The 12,544-nt window shown below is 55.9% G+C and overlaps 6 protein-coding genes across 6 annotated transcripts; 2 read left to right on the top strand and 4 right to left on the bottom strand.

Annotated features, from left to right (window-relative positions):
- Positions 1-135: 135 nt before the first annotated feature.
- Positions 136-1,065, bottom strand: BX661DRAFT_144387 (NIPSNAP-domain-containing protein; the record flags this gene model as incomplete). Its single annotated transcript, XM_051533044.1, has 1 exon — positions 136-1,065. The coding sequence occupies one exon, from the start codon at positions 1,063-1,065 to the stop codon at positions 136-138; it is 930 nt and encodes a 309-aa protein (XP_051390635.1).
- A 101-nt stretch (positions 1,066-1,166) lies between these two features.
- BX661DRAFT_39713 (uncharacterized protein) lies at positions 1,167-2,904 on the bottom strand. Its single transcript, XM_051539138.1, has one exon. It carries the CDS (start codon positions 2,668-2,670, stop codon positions 1,426-1,428), a length of 1,245 nt encoding a protein of 414 aa, XP_051390634.1. The 5' UTR covers positions 2,671-2,904; the 3' UTR covers positions 1,167-1,425.
- A 457-nt stretch (positions 2,905-3,361) lies between these two features.
- BX661DRAFT_194195 (S-adenosyl-L-methionine-dependent methyltransferase) lies at positions 3,362-4,044 on the top strand (the record flags this gene model as incomplete). The annotated part of the gene is made up of 2 exons (XM_051537863.1): positions 3,362-3,765; positions 3,792-4,044. The coding sequence occupies 2 exons, from the start codon at positions 3,362-3,364 to the stop codon at positions 4,042-4,044; spliced, it is 657 nt and encodes a 218-aa protein (XP_051390633.1).
- Positions 4,045-4,607: 563 nt separating this feature from the next.
- BX661DRAFT_194194 (kinase-like domain-containing protein) lies at positions 4,608-7,030 on the bottom strand (the record flags this gene model as incomplete). Its single annotated transcript, XM_051537862.1, has 6 exons — positions 4,608-4,734; positions 5,271-5,384; positions 5,447-5,699; positions 5,726-5,885; positions 6,696-6,860; positions 6,908-7,030. The coding sequence occupies 6 exons, from the start codon at positions 7,028-7,030 to the stop codon at positions 4,608-4,610; spliced, it is 942 nt and encodes a 313-aa protein (XP_051390632.1).
- Positions 7,031-8,916: 1,886 nt separating this feature from the next.
- BX661DRAFT_184813 (actin family) lies at positions 8,917-10,983 on the bottom strand. The gene is given in 3 exon segments (XM_051536597.1): positions 8,917-10,134; positions 10,149-10,290; positions 10,602-10,983. 3 exon segments carry the CDS (start codon positions 10,640-10,642, stop codon positions 9,088-9,090), a joined length of 1,230 nt encoding a protein of 409 aa, XP_051390631.1. The 5' UTR covers positions 10,643-10,983; the 3' UTR covers positions 8,917-9,087.
- Positions 10,984-12,191: 1,208 nt separating this feature from the next.
- Positions 12,192-12,392, top strand: BX661DRAFT_129829 (CCAAT-binding transcription factor, subunit B; the record flags this gene model as incomplete). Its single annotated transcript, XM_051532535.1, has 1 exon — positions 12,192-12,392. A coding segment is annotated over one exon (201 nt), but the record flags the coding sequence as incomplete, so codon positions are not given.
- Between the last annotated feature and the right edge of the window lie 152 nt (positions 12,393-12,544).

The raw sequence follows: 12,544 nt of genomic DNA, 5'->3' as shown, positions 1-12,544 counted from the left end.
TCAAAGAAGAGGAATATAAAAAGGGTGGTGTAGTCAGTTGACTACAAGAAAACTGGGATGGATGTGCATGCAAACATGCAAACATGCAAACATGCAGACATGCAATTTCAGGGTTTCAGGTTTGTTTTTCTTCGTTTACTTGAGAGAGCTAAATGGCATGGGGAGCATGATGCGCGAGCTCATGTTTTGGATGAGCGGAACGGTGTTTAGAACAGTGGCTGGCCAGCCGTCTTCGCTCCACGCAGCCTCGCGGACCTCCTTGCGCACTTGCAGATCTGGGTACTGCCAGAGGTGGTGGACCTGGTTGAGATTGCCGAGCTGGGAAAACCAGGCGCCCATGGGTACCTCGTGGTGCTTGCGGCACTCGACGCCGACGCGCCAGTTTTGCTCCCAGTCAAGCAGTGTGCCCGACTTTAGGGTGTAGCTGCGCAGCTCGTACAGGCCGCCCTTTGTCACGGGCGGGTGAGTCGGCCAAAAGTGGAACTCGAGCATGATCTGCGACTGGCGCTCGCGTAGGAACGACAACATCTTCTGGTGCAGCTCTTTGTACTTTGGATCGGTCCTGTACTCCAGATAGGCGGTGGACAGCGCCGGGTAGCCCTTGTACTCCCAGATATGGATAGCGGTGTCGAGGTCGCCGATGTCGGATTCCCAGCTGCCGACAAGCTTTGTGCCGGGGCTGAGGTTGCGGACGATGTAAGGGTACAGTTCTGCCACGACAGCCTTGTACTCCTCCATGCGGCCAGGTTTGACACGGTGGGTGGCCAGCTCGTGCACATACTTGCCGCGGGCCAGCACCTTGGATAGTGTGTCCCGGGTCTCCTGCCTGACCTGCTCAGAGCCGTGCAAGATGGTGCGGACGATGTTTGATGCCTTTTGTGGGAGCGTCTGTTTGGATTCGTCGGCATTTGGGGCGTCTTTGTCGGTCGCGTCCTCGCTGAGCGCGCGGCTGCCGTGCAGCAGCCTGGTGATGCTGGCTGGACGAACGGCCGGCGCTAGGGAGCCGCCAAGTGGGATTTTGAAGGAAGCAGCCAGAATTGATCTGTGGGCGGATGACGATAGCATCTGGTTTCTGGCGGTAGGAGAAAAAATAAGAAAGAAAGCTAATTGAAAGAGACGGAAGAGAAGAGACGAAGAGGGCTGTTTTTGTTTTGCGGTTAGATTATTGCACAATGCAGAGGCGGTGGACAGAAAAATTGGGCAAAGCAGAGAAGAGGAGAGGGATGCGCGCGCACAATGGCGGCGGCATTTATAGCGGCGGCGTGCGGTATAGGGGGGAGGGTCGGTCTGTCTTGGCAGGCCGAGAGGAGCGAGTGCATGCATGCGCGAACAGGCGGGCAGGCAGGCAGTCAGGCCAGTCAGGTGGGCAGTCAACCAACCAGCCAGCCAACCAACCAGCCAGCCAGCCAGCCTGAAAAGGGCAGGTCACATGCACGGGCTTGTGTCACTTCGTCGGCGCGGCAGCAGCGGGGTGGCGATTGCGCTGATCTCCAGCCACACGGTGTGCAGGCAGCGCACAAGGAACGCGTCGACGCCCGGCTGCGCGAGTGAGGCTGCGGCCGTGCCGACAAGCATGCGCTCGGCCTCGGCGGCCAGGCGCGCGCAGACGGCCTCGACCCACGCGCGCACGGCGGCATTCTCCGCGCCCTCCGCGTCCTCTGTGGGCCCGCCGCGCCGCCACCGCTCCCACCGCGCAATGGCGCCCTTGGCAGTCGCCCCCCGCTGCTCGGCGGCCAGCAGCAGGCGCAGCGCGGCCTGCAGCCGATACGACGGCTCGAGGTCGTCAAGCGAGATGGTAAAGTCGCCCCACAGCCCGTGCTGCCTGAGCGTGTCGACCAGCCGGCGCAGGCCGTCCGGCCGCATCAGCGCCGCTGCCGGGCGAGCGGCCAGCAGGCGCGCCTCGGCCGCAGCCACCCAGGCGCTGACAGCGTCGTCCAGCTCCAGCACCTGGAACGGGTTGCGCGCGAGCACGAAGCCGTACTCGAGGAGCATGAAGCGGTTGTCGTGTGGCCCGTACGAGATGAACACCTCCTGGCCCCGCGCGAACGCGCGCTGCGTCCGAATGACAAAGTGGCCGGTGCGCTGGTCGAAGTGCGTCTCGACGTCCGCCGTCTCGCTGTGGTTGAGGAAGTCGAGCACGGGCGCCAGCGCCATGGTGTCGGCGCCGGCGCCGGCGCCGGAGGCCGCCGGGCGGCCTTGGGCAGTGCCTGCGCTGGTCTGGCTCGCAGCGGCGGCCCCCAGGTGGATGCACCGCGTGTTCACCGCCAGCCACGCCCACACGTACAGCCTCCACCCGCGCAGCGGCGCCAGGCCCGCCGCCGCCAGGAACGCAGCTGTGGCCGACCAGTCGGCGAACAGCCGCGCCTGCTGGGCGGCCAGCCTCAGTCGCATCGGCCGCGGCAGGTGCGCCGCCACCCAGCGCGCCTCGGGCGAGCCAGCCGCAACGCTGCTGCTAGGCCCCTCCCCAGACAGCGCATACAGCGGGACCGAGCCGAAGTCGCGCGGCAGCGAGCCGATGTAGCTGGCCCACTCCGACGCGGCGCGCCGCCCGGCCTCGCCGCACAGCCAGTACACGAGCGACTGGTGCTCAGACAGCGTCCACCGCAGCGCGCTGCCGCCGCAGGCTGCCGCCTGGTGCGTTGTGCGGCGCCGCACCTTGGACGCGGTCATCAGCAGCTGCTCGGGCACACGGATATGTCCTCGCCCCGGCCAATGTCGCGCGTAGCCATCATGCCGCGGAACGTGTCTGGGAAGTACGCCAGCGTGAGCTTCGTCTTTGCCATTCCGCGCGCCTTGCACCAGCCGCGCAGCTCGGCCCAGGCGCTGTCGGTGCACGGCCGCCCGCGGCTGCTCGTGCCCGCACCATGGTGGTGGTGGTGGTGGTTGTGGTGCTGCTGCTGCTGCTGCTGCTGCTGCTGCTTGCGCCGCTGCCGCCGTCTGTGCGTGCGGCCATGCCTCATAAAGAAAAATAGGGTGTGTCAGCGCAGAACGCCACTCGAGAAGATGGACGAATTGATAGTGAAAAAGAGCTCTGGTGTGCAGAACAACGGCCAGAACGGCTTGACTTTGGCTTCCTAAGAAAAATTTGATTGTAGGCCGAGCTGATCAGCGCGCCTGGAATCTAGCTGCCAGAAAAATAATAATAATAAAATAGGGATCGCGTTTGCCACAGCTCGCCAGCGCTGCTGTCGCATAAGTCAACACGCTGCACAGCTGGCCCCGTCGCCGCCTGCATTGCGCCCCCCTCTGCGCAGCGAGTTCCAGGCCAAAGCTAGGCTAAGCTGACCAAGTGCGAATTTACCAGCTCCAAGCACAACCCGATTCTACACCCCCCCCTTTCCTCCACACACACAACAGCCCAATGAAGCTCAAGCAACTCGAGGGATATCTGGGCGACGTGGCGGCCTTTAGAGCCCCCAAGGTGCAGCTCGAGCAGTACCCAACCACTGCTCATCTCGCGTCGCGCATTCTCTACACCGCCGAGTCCTCGTACGGCGACATCGACGGCAAGGCGGTCGTTGACCTGGGCTGCGGCTGCGCCATGCTATCGGTGGCCGCCGCCATGATGGGCGCCAGCAGCGTGCTTGGCATCGATATTGACGCCGACGCCTTGGAGGTCGCCCAGGAGAACATCGACGAGTGCGAGGTCGCCGACGCCGTGGACCTCCTGCACGCCAGCCTGCTGGAAGACGGCGCGCTGTCGCTGAACGAGGCCCTGCTGGCCCCCATGGCCATGCGCTTCGACACCGCCATTCTCAACCCGCCGTTCGGCACGAAGCCGGGCAACAAAGGCATCGACCTCTGTTTCTCCAGGCCGCCTGCGCCATGGCACGCGGCGCCGTCTACTCGCTCCACAAGTCATCAACGCGTGCCTTCTTGGTCAAGAAAGCCCAGTCGTGGGGCTTCGACTGCGAGGTGCTTGCTGAGCTCAAGTTTGACGTGCCCATGATGTACAAGTTCCACAAGAAGAAGTCCGTCGACATTGACGTTGATCTGTTGCGCCTGAGCCGCAAGGAGCCCCTCCTCTCTGCAGAGGCGGTGTAGCGGACCATGGCCAGCCAGAGTCAGGGCAGCAAGTGCTCTGTCCCGACCAGTGAGCTGGCAGATTTGCACAGTTTAGTAGAAAACATTGTGATTTATAAATTGGTCTGCCATTACAGTCGTAATTAAAAGGATGACGACAACAAAGAAGAAAAAGAAGAAGAGCCATGAGAAGAAAATAGCAGCCGCCAAAGGCCCAAGGCCCAAGACCCAAGCCCAAGACAAAACAAGGGGGAGGGGAACAGCATCGGCAAATTGCAGACCGATCACGCGCAAAAGGAATGAGCGCACCCCGGCCGCCTAAGCGGGCAGAAGAAGAATAAAAAACAGTTGGGGCACACTCGCTGCGTGGAAGAAACAAAAAAGCAATGTTGCAGCACGCACGCAGAGTTAGCGTTGCGCATTGAACTGGGAGGCGTTGAACTGTGGGTGGGCGCCAGCATTCGCCTGGCCATCGTCGCGCGTAAGCGGGCGGTACCGCTGCTGGATCTGGATCTGGGCCTGAGCCTGGGCGTGGGCTTGGGCTTGGGCTTGGGCCTGCGCGCCGGCCATTGACATAGTCATGTTCATGGGCATGCCATTCCCGCTCCCGCTGCCGCTGCCAGGGGCCCCAGGCGTGGCCTTGGTGCTGCTGCGCAGGACGCGGTCGCTGGGAGAAACGCCTGGGGGCTTGCGCACTTGCTGGTTCTGGCTCTGGTGCTGATGCTGGTGGCTGTACATCAGCGGCTGCGGCTGCTGCGGCGACGGCTGGCCCATTGCCTGCATGTAGCCACCCATGGGCTGCTGGTGGACGCCCGAGAGCTGTTGCATCTGGTCCATGCCGCCGGCCCCGGCCCCGGCCCCGGCCCCGGACGCGTTGTTGGGGGGCAGGCCCTGCATCGTGCGATACTGTTGAGGTACAGTACAGGTACATTGCGAGAGGTGGAAGAGGGTTCTGCATTATAGCGCCGAAAGCTTGAGCGGGGTGTGTTGTCTTGTGAATTTTGTTCATTGTTCCCGGCGTCTGCAAGCGTCATAGCATTGAGTGCAAAGCTGTTTCTTACCTGCTGGTTAGCCGCGGAGCTGCCTGCGACCTGTAAGCTGCCACTGGGATGCCCTGCTGGGGTGAGAGCTGCTGAAGCTGCGCCTGCTGCTGCTGGGGCATGCTTCCACCCTGTGCCTGCTGGTGCTGCAGCTGCTGTGCCTGAAGCTGCTGCTGCTGCTGCTGCTGCTGCTGAAGCTGAAGCTGCCGCTGTTCCTCTGCGGGCAGCTGGATCTGTGGCTGGATCTGTGGCGGGAGCGTGTTGGCAGCGCGCTCTGCCTTGAACGTCGTCCAGTCAAACATGTAGTCGTATTTGAAGACGCTGCGGACAAACAGGTCGCGCAGCAGGCGCTTGAGGTATGTGTAGTCGGCTTGTCGTCAAACCGCAGGCTGCGCGCGTAGTTGAGGTACACTGCAAACTCGGTGGGGAACCCGCGGCAAAGCTCCTCGGTGCTGGTGCTCATCTTCTTTTCCATGATGCGGTCGTACTTCTGTTTCTTTGTCGCTGCCTTCAGCCCCTGCCAGGGCAGGCTCCCGCGCAAAAAGTACATCAGCACGTATCCCAAGCTCTCGAGGTCGTCTCGCCGCGACTGCTCGATGCCCAAGTGCGTGTTGATGCTGGCATAGCGCGCAGTGCCTGTGAGGTTCTTGTTCTCGCGATACGGAATATGCAATATGTGCGCGGGTCGCGGTATTTTTTCGCCAGCCCAAAGTCGATGACATGGACCAGATTTGTCCGCCGCCCGATTCCCATAAGGAAGTTGTCTGGCTTTATGTCGCGGTGGATAAACGACTTGCTGTGGATATACTCGATGCGTGACAGCTACAAACATGGGGACAATGCAATGACAGAGACAAAAATGGAATGTATAAATGAAGCAATCCCCAAGCTTTTGCATTAGTTAATTGCTTTCTTGGTGAACGCGCGCATAGTCTATTGCGCATTTTGGACTGTAAAGTGAGGCGTGTTGTAGTGTTTCAAAAGGGGTGCGCACTAAGTGTTTCTTTTCAGTTTTGGTGTGAGCGCCGAGTCTCTCGTCTCTCGTCTAGCGTCTGCTGTCTGTCGTCTGCCGTCTGTCGCCTAGCGTCTCTCGTCTATTGTCTCTCGTGGGAGCAGGGATTATTTGCCACCTCGCTGGGTGGGGAAACAAGGCACAAGCATAGCCGACATAAAAACAAATAAATACGAGCTTTCCCGACACAAAAAGTAGAATCAACTGAGAAAAAAGGCACTCTGTCTCTCCTCTGATATCGATGCACTCAGAAGGGTCTGTGTGCTTGCGTGGGATTGAACGAATGAACGAATGAACGAATAAGCGTATGTTTGCGCTTTGCATGCAGAAACAAAAATTAAGGGGGAAGAGACGGGTCGAGTAGAGCGAGAGAGCGAGACATAGATATAAGGATATGCGTTTTTCTTGCTAGACACAATGCATACAATTATAGTGCATGGCATCCATCATCGGCCAGTGGCCACAACACGGAAATAGTGGCGATGCTTGGAGGCAAAAATAATGAGCAAGTGGTAGTAAAGCTCCCCCATGCATGCACACCACATACGCATACACACAGCCAACCAAAAACGAACAAATGAACTGATATGCCAAAACCGGCTTTTCTTTTTGAAACTTACCAGCTGGTCGCCGAGAAGCAGCACGGTCTTTAGCGAGAATTTGCGGTTGCAAAAGTTGAACAGGTCCTCGAGAGACGGGCCCAACAGGTCAATGATCATCGCGTTGTAATCCTGCTCGACGCCAAAGTAGCGAATAAAGGGGATGCCGACACCGCCCGCAAGAGCCTTGTAGATTTTGTCTCGTACTCAAGCTGAGGATGGCGCGCCTTTACAGACTCGAGCTTGACTGCCACCTCCTCGTTGGTGACCACGTTTATCGCGAGGTAAATGTCGCCGAAGGACCCCGAGCCAATCTTGCGACCGATCCGGTACTTGTTGCCAATTCGAAGCTCCATGTGAATGTTGGCCGCGGAATGGGTCTGATTGGTTGGTGTGAGAAGGAAAGCGAGCGTGTAGTGTGAACAAATGAAAAGTGTGGCTAAAAAAGAAAGAAAATGAGAAAGAAAAATGAAGGTTGGTTTTTGTTCTGGCTTTGAACAAGAAATAAATGTAACGGAAAAGATGTGAGCCGAACTGGGAAAGAGAAGAACAAAAATAGAACCCCGAAATAGACTGGGCTAGATGACTGAAAATGTAAATAAATTTATAATTTATATTATATTATATTATACGAAATTCAAGAGGAGAGAGAGAAAGAAAGAAAAAAGGGCCTGGCTGAAGAAAGAAAAATAGAAAAAAGGCGGAGACAAAATATACAATACGGCGGGCGAGACTATTTTGCTTGTTGATGGCACCCGCTTCTCACGCAGACACTCCAAGCCTGGCAAATCCAGGCCAAGGGCAAAGAAAAAATTCAAGAAAAAAATGCCATTCACTCTGCAAAAAAAAGCAGTTGGGCTTAACCCGCGCAAAAAAAACCCACACTCTTTCTTGTACTGTTTGAAAGGCGAAGAAAATGTGGAGTGCCCCCTTTTTAAAACAAAAAGAGTGCTGGAAAGCTGAGCCTGTGCCAGAAAGACACGGAAACCAAAGGGGAGGCGGGGCTGGACTCTTCTCGGTACGCTTTGGTTCAGCTGGCGCAAATATAAAGGTAACACTTGAAGGTGCCGTCGTTTGGGAGAAATAAATCTGGGCCCCGTTATCATCGGCAAAGAGGCTTTCTTTGAAAGAGAGGTGCAGGGAGACAAAGCATATCATATATTCCTTTTTTCTCTGTGTATGCGGTGCAGATACGCGCTGGCATATCTCTCCTGGAATGACAAAGTGCCTGAACCCTGCAAGCTGCAAGTATCACCCCTCCTACAAAAATGCCAAATAAGGCAAGATGGCAGCAGAGACAACGACAACGAAACGACAACAATAGCACCAGTAATAATAACAACACTAATACTACAACAGCGGCCTCTGCTGTGGCTTTGTTGTCACGCAGGGTCCGTCAGAGGATGCATGCCAGATAGAGTGTGCATGAGATTGTGACCAGATCGGCTCGTCTGCACGCACTATTTTGCTCGGCTCGGCCAATGCGCGATTAAAGCTCGTACATGAAAAATTTTCCATCTAGGTTCCAGTTTTTTTCACTATTTTTTTCTTCCTCAGCTGAACGGCAGTAGTATAAAAGCTCTGATTTCGCTGTGTTTCCCCATCTGCTTCTTGCTTCTTGTCTTTACAACTATTGTCCAGAACTGTATTTCTATTGTTTTTGTATTGTTTAAAGGTACGCTTTATATGTTTACTTGCTTGCTTGCTTATAAAGTGCTGCTCGGTTGTCGTTGTTTGTGAGTGATGATAGAAAAAGTAGGGACAGCTTAGAGCTTTTGCTCGCTGCTGAAAAAAGCTTTTTCATGAATCTCGTATTTCGCTGACACAATATATTACGACTATTTTGTGCTTATTTATTCTGTATGCTCTATGGGCGGCAGTTACTCGTTATATTTTGGTACCAACTGCTAATATTTTATGCACTTTTGTGGTATTTGTTACGCTTGTTTGTATAGGTTTGTGTTGGTAGCAGATCGCAGTAGGTTTCCCCTGATGCAGTAGTGGTAGTAGTGTGGGCACGGCACTGCCGCTGCGCAGCTACTGCCATTTCTGAGTTGGCGCTATTTGAGAGTCAGTATACTTTTTTTTAAATAATATTTTGTATTATAATATATTGATGCAATTTAAACTAAAAACACACTTGAGTGTCATCAGAACAATGAGAAACAAACATTTTAAAGAACAATGAACTATTGTTAATCATTAAACCGCGCCGTTAAAGGCAGAACTTGATAATTCATCTAGCAGTCACGCGCATTGCAATTAAATTATTTCACATGTCTCCAGCACAGCAAGCATTGGTACTCCAGCCCGAGCAATGTCTTTAATGGCCATGAGGTTTGGAACGTGAAATAAAATGAAGGTCAATTCGAAACGGTAAACTGTAAACTGTAAAAATACTAGAGAAGGGAAATCACGCCAACGACTCAAACACGCGGTTGTGGCGGCAGATGCTAGGTCCGTACTCCTCGTACTCGGCCTTTGTGTGACTGAACTGGTAGAACTGGTCCGTGCAGGCCATAATGCTGCCACCGAACCACACGGCATGCCGCTGCTTCTTGTGCGCCACGACGTTGACATCGATCGGCTTGGCCTGGAGCCGGCCGCCGCTGAGGTCCTCGCTCATTTTGATGCGGCCGTCGACGATGCGCTTGATATCGCGCTGCAGGCGCTTGCCAAAGTCCTTGAACATGGTGGAGCCGCCAGAAAGCACAATGTTGTTGTACAGGCCACGGCGTGTGTCGATGGGGCTGACCTGAATGCACGTGTCGACGACCTCGGGCAGGGGCGTCAAAAAGTCGGAGCTCACGAGCTCGGGGTTGAAAAAGACCTCGGGGGCCAGGAAGCGCTCGTAGCCAATGTCGACCTTGTACGTCTGCTGGTTGATGCTGTTGACGGCGTCGAGGCTCTTGAAGTACTTGACGGGATCGGCGTCAAACTTTTGGAACTCCTTGGACATGTCATGGCATGTGTACGAGTAGTGCTCCTTTATGCGGCGGGCGATTTCGAGCGAGTCCTCTGGCGGAATCTTTGTCTCGCCGTGCTCACGCATGAGCTGCTGCACAAATGCGGTGATGTCACGGCCGGCAATGGGGATGTGCTTGATGCTGGAGCCCAGCACGTATCCCTCGGCGACCGGGATGACGTGGGTCACGCCGTCACCACTGTCGATGACTGTGCCAGTGAGCGTCTGCTGCGAGTTTTTGGCCGTCCAGCTGGCGGCGAGCGCAAGCACGGCCTGGACAGCGATGTAGAGGCCCTGCACATTGAACGACTCGAAGAAAATCTCGGCCATCTGCTCGCGGTTCTCGGGCGCGTTGAGTGGGGGCTCGGTAAGCAAAAAGTAGTGGTCCTCGGGCTCGCAGCGCATGTACTTGAAGATGCTCTGCTCCCAATAGCGCTCCATATGGTCCCAGTTGTCAATCTGGCCGTGGCGGATGGGATAGTTGAGCCCATACGACTTTGAGTTGTCACCGCCTCGTCGCCAATGTGAAAGTCCAGGTCCTCGATGCCGCGCTTTGACGCGATGCCGTAGCGGGACTGGTTGGGCAGCCCAATGACTGTCGGGATGACAAACTGGGGATCGGTGTTTCCAGCGAACCCCATTTTGGTGTACCTACATGAGTTAAAGTATTCGAGTCCAAAAGGGACATGAAGCAGAATTCAGGGTGCATTAGATAAATGTACAGATGGCGATGAGATTTGGCCGCCGGGCCTCGTGTCGGCTGCTCAGCTTTGCAAGCGGCAACAGTGGCAAAGCAAGGTCTGGACAAATTCTGAATTAGGCGCCGCTGCCCATCTGCCTGCTGCCGTCGATTGGTATGTGCCTTGCAAAGAGGCTAGCAGTTTCATTTCTCCGAGCCCGCGAGAGTGCATGCGTGCGTGCGTGCGTGCGTGCGTGTGTGCGCTCAGGGCGCAAGTACGTACCCAGTACCGTTATCAATAACAACTGGCGGCAGTTTGGACATTCTTTATAGCAGAGAAATATTATAACTATATTCTGAAAGAAAAATGTGTTTGAATGAAAATGAGCAATTGAAGCAATGCAAGCGCGCTTTCAAAATGACAAAACACGGACATTTCAGGATGCGCTCGATTTTGTGTGTATGCAGACAGCGCGGCAGCGGCAGCATGGGGATTAGGTTCCTTGAGCCGCGGCTCATTTGTAATCCGAGCCGTGTAATTCAGCGCAGGCGTGCCAGACCACGTGGGTGCCTCAGCTGGCGAATTGCGTTGGGGGAAAAGAAAGAAAAAAGTGCAATTGTGAGGAGAGCCACAAAAGCAAGGGCGCGGGCGCACCCTCTCTTCCCATTCGCTCGCTCGCTGAATAGATTTTTTTACTCTATCTTTTTTCAACAATTATAACATTGCGCTGCTGCCCGCTCTGCCCAGTAGCCAAGAAAAAGCTAGAAAAATAAGCTTGCTTTTTTGTACATCTTGATACCGCCACCCGCAGCTCTGAAACTAAGCGCGGGACGAGACACCAACACGCCAAAGCGCCATTTTTTTCCAACGAGGTAAGCGCATAACTGAGAAGACCCGAACAACGCGCAGCCGGACCGTGGCACAGTTCCTCAAAGGCGCAGCAGATCTGCCTATCCCTGGAGCCGGACAATGCTGCTGTCTTGACTATAATCTGGAGTGGTCGAGCGGCGACAAACCCAATGTCGACTCCCTTTTTTCTGCGACATGCCACTGCATGCAAAGCGCAAAAATGGTCCTTTGAAGTTTTTTCTCAAGGCTGCCTGCCAGGTGGGGCTCCCTTTTTCAGAAGCAGCACTGCTGAATATCCCTTTCAGCAAGACGCTGCCGCCCCCACCACTCCACTCACACGCCCACACACTTAAAGCCCTGCGCTTTGTTTGCAAAGCACCGGAGCACCACAAAATCTATACAAAGTTGATCCGTTTGCCCGAAGCAGCAGTTCCCACACTCACTAAATATCAACCATTTTTTCTCGTTCTTTTCCCCATCTCTATTTTATGTAGGATTTCCAAGCACGTGTATTTGTTAGCTTACGCCGTTTAAAAAACGATACGCGTACACGAGATGAACCCACCGTTCCACGATTTTCACAATTACGGGCTGCCGGTCGGCGACCCGACGACTGGTGGGCCCATGGACTACACGCAGCAGTACGGCGCCGAGCTGGCCGGTCACCCTCTGCTTATCTCCCAGGGTGAGGGCAGTGCATCGATGCCCACGTCTGCTTCCTCAATGGGCTCCAACAACGGCCCGCTGATGCTTAACAGCTTCAATGACCCGGGGTCAGTAGCCGCCGCCGCCGCGCCGCTGCCGCTGCCGCCGTTGCAGCAGCACCTGGTGGGAGCATTCTCGACGACGTCTCAGAAGACGGCGGCCAGACGCCGGGTAGCAGCGCAGCCATGCGGATGTCGGTCGGGCTTCCGGCTGTCCTGCCAAAACAACAGCAAAAACAGCAGCAATGTCAGCAACAGCAGCAGCGCCGCATTCGACCCGACTGCAGCGGCAGTTGCAGCAATGAGTGCCAGCAACGCGCCTCGCGACGAGGAGCCGATGTATGTCAACGCCAAGCAGTACCACCGCATCCTCAAGCGGCGAGATGCCCGTGCACGCATGGCAGCTGAGCACAAGATGAACGTCAAGCGCAAGCCTTATTTGCACGAGTCCCGCCATCGCCACGCAATGCGCCGCCCGCGTGGTCCCGGCGGCCGCTTCCTGACTGCCGCCGAGATCGCCGACATGGAGCGGAGGGGCGAGTTGCCGCCTGGATCCAGCGAGGCCTTTCAGTCCGCCAGCGCAAAGTCCAAGAGCAGAGCCAAGAGCAAGCAGGCCGCGCAGGACGGCCCGGCTCCGGGCTCCGGCTCCCAAGTCTTTGCAGGCCCAGCGGA

This window comes from Kickxella alabastrina, assembly GCF_025024165.1.
Source record: "Kickxella alabastrina strain RSA 675 chromosome Unknown BX661scaffold_16, whole genome shotgun sequence".
Taxonomy (NCBI): Eukaryota; Fungi; Kickxellomycota; class Kickxellomycetes; order Kickxellales; family Kickxellaceae; genus Kickxella; species Kickxella alabastrina.
Note: the sequence above shows the minus strand (reverse complement) of the source record. Positions and strands in the feature narration are given on the sequence as shown.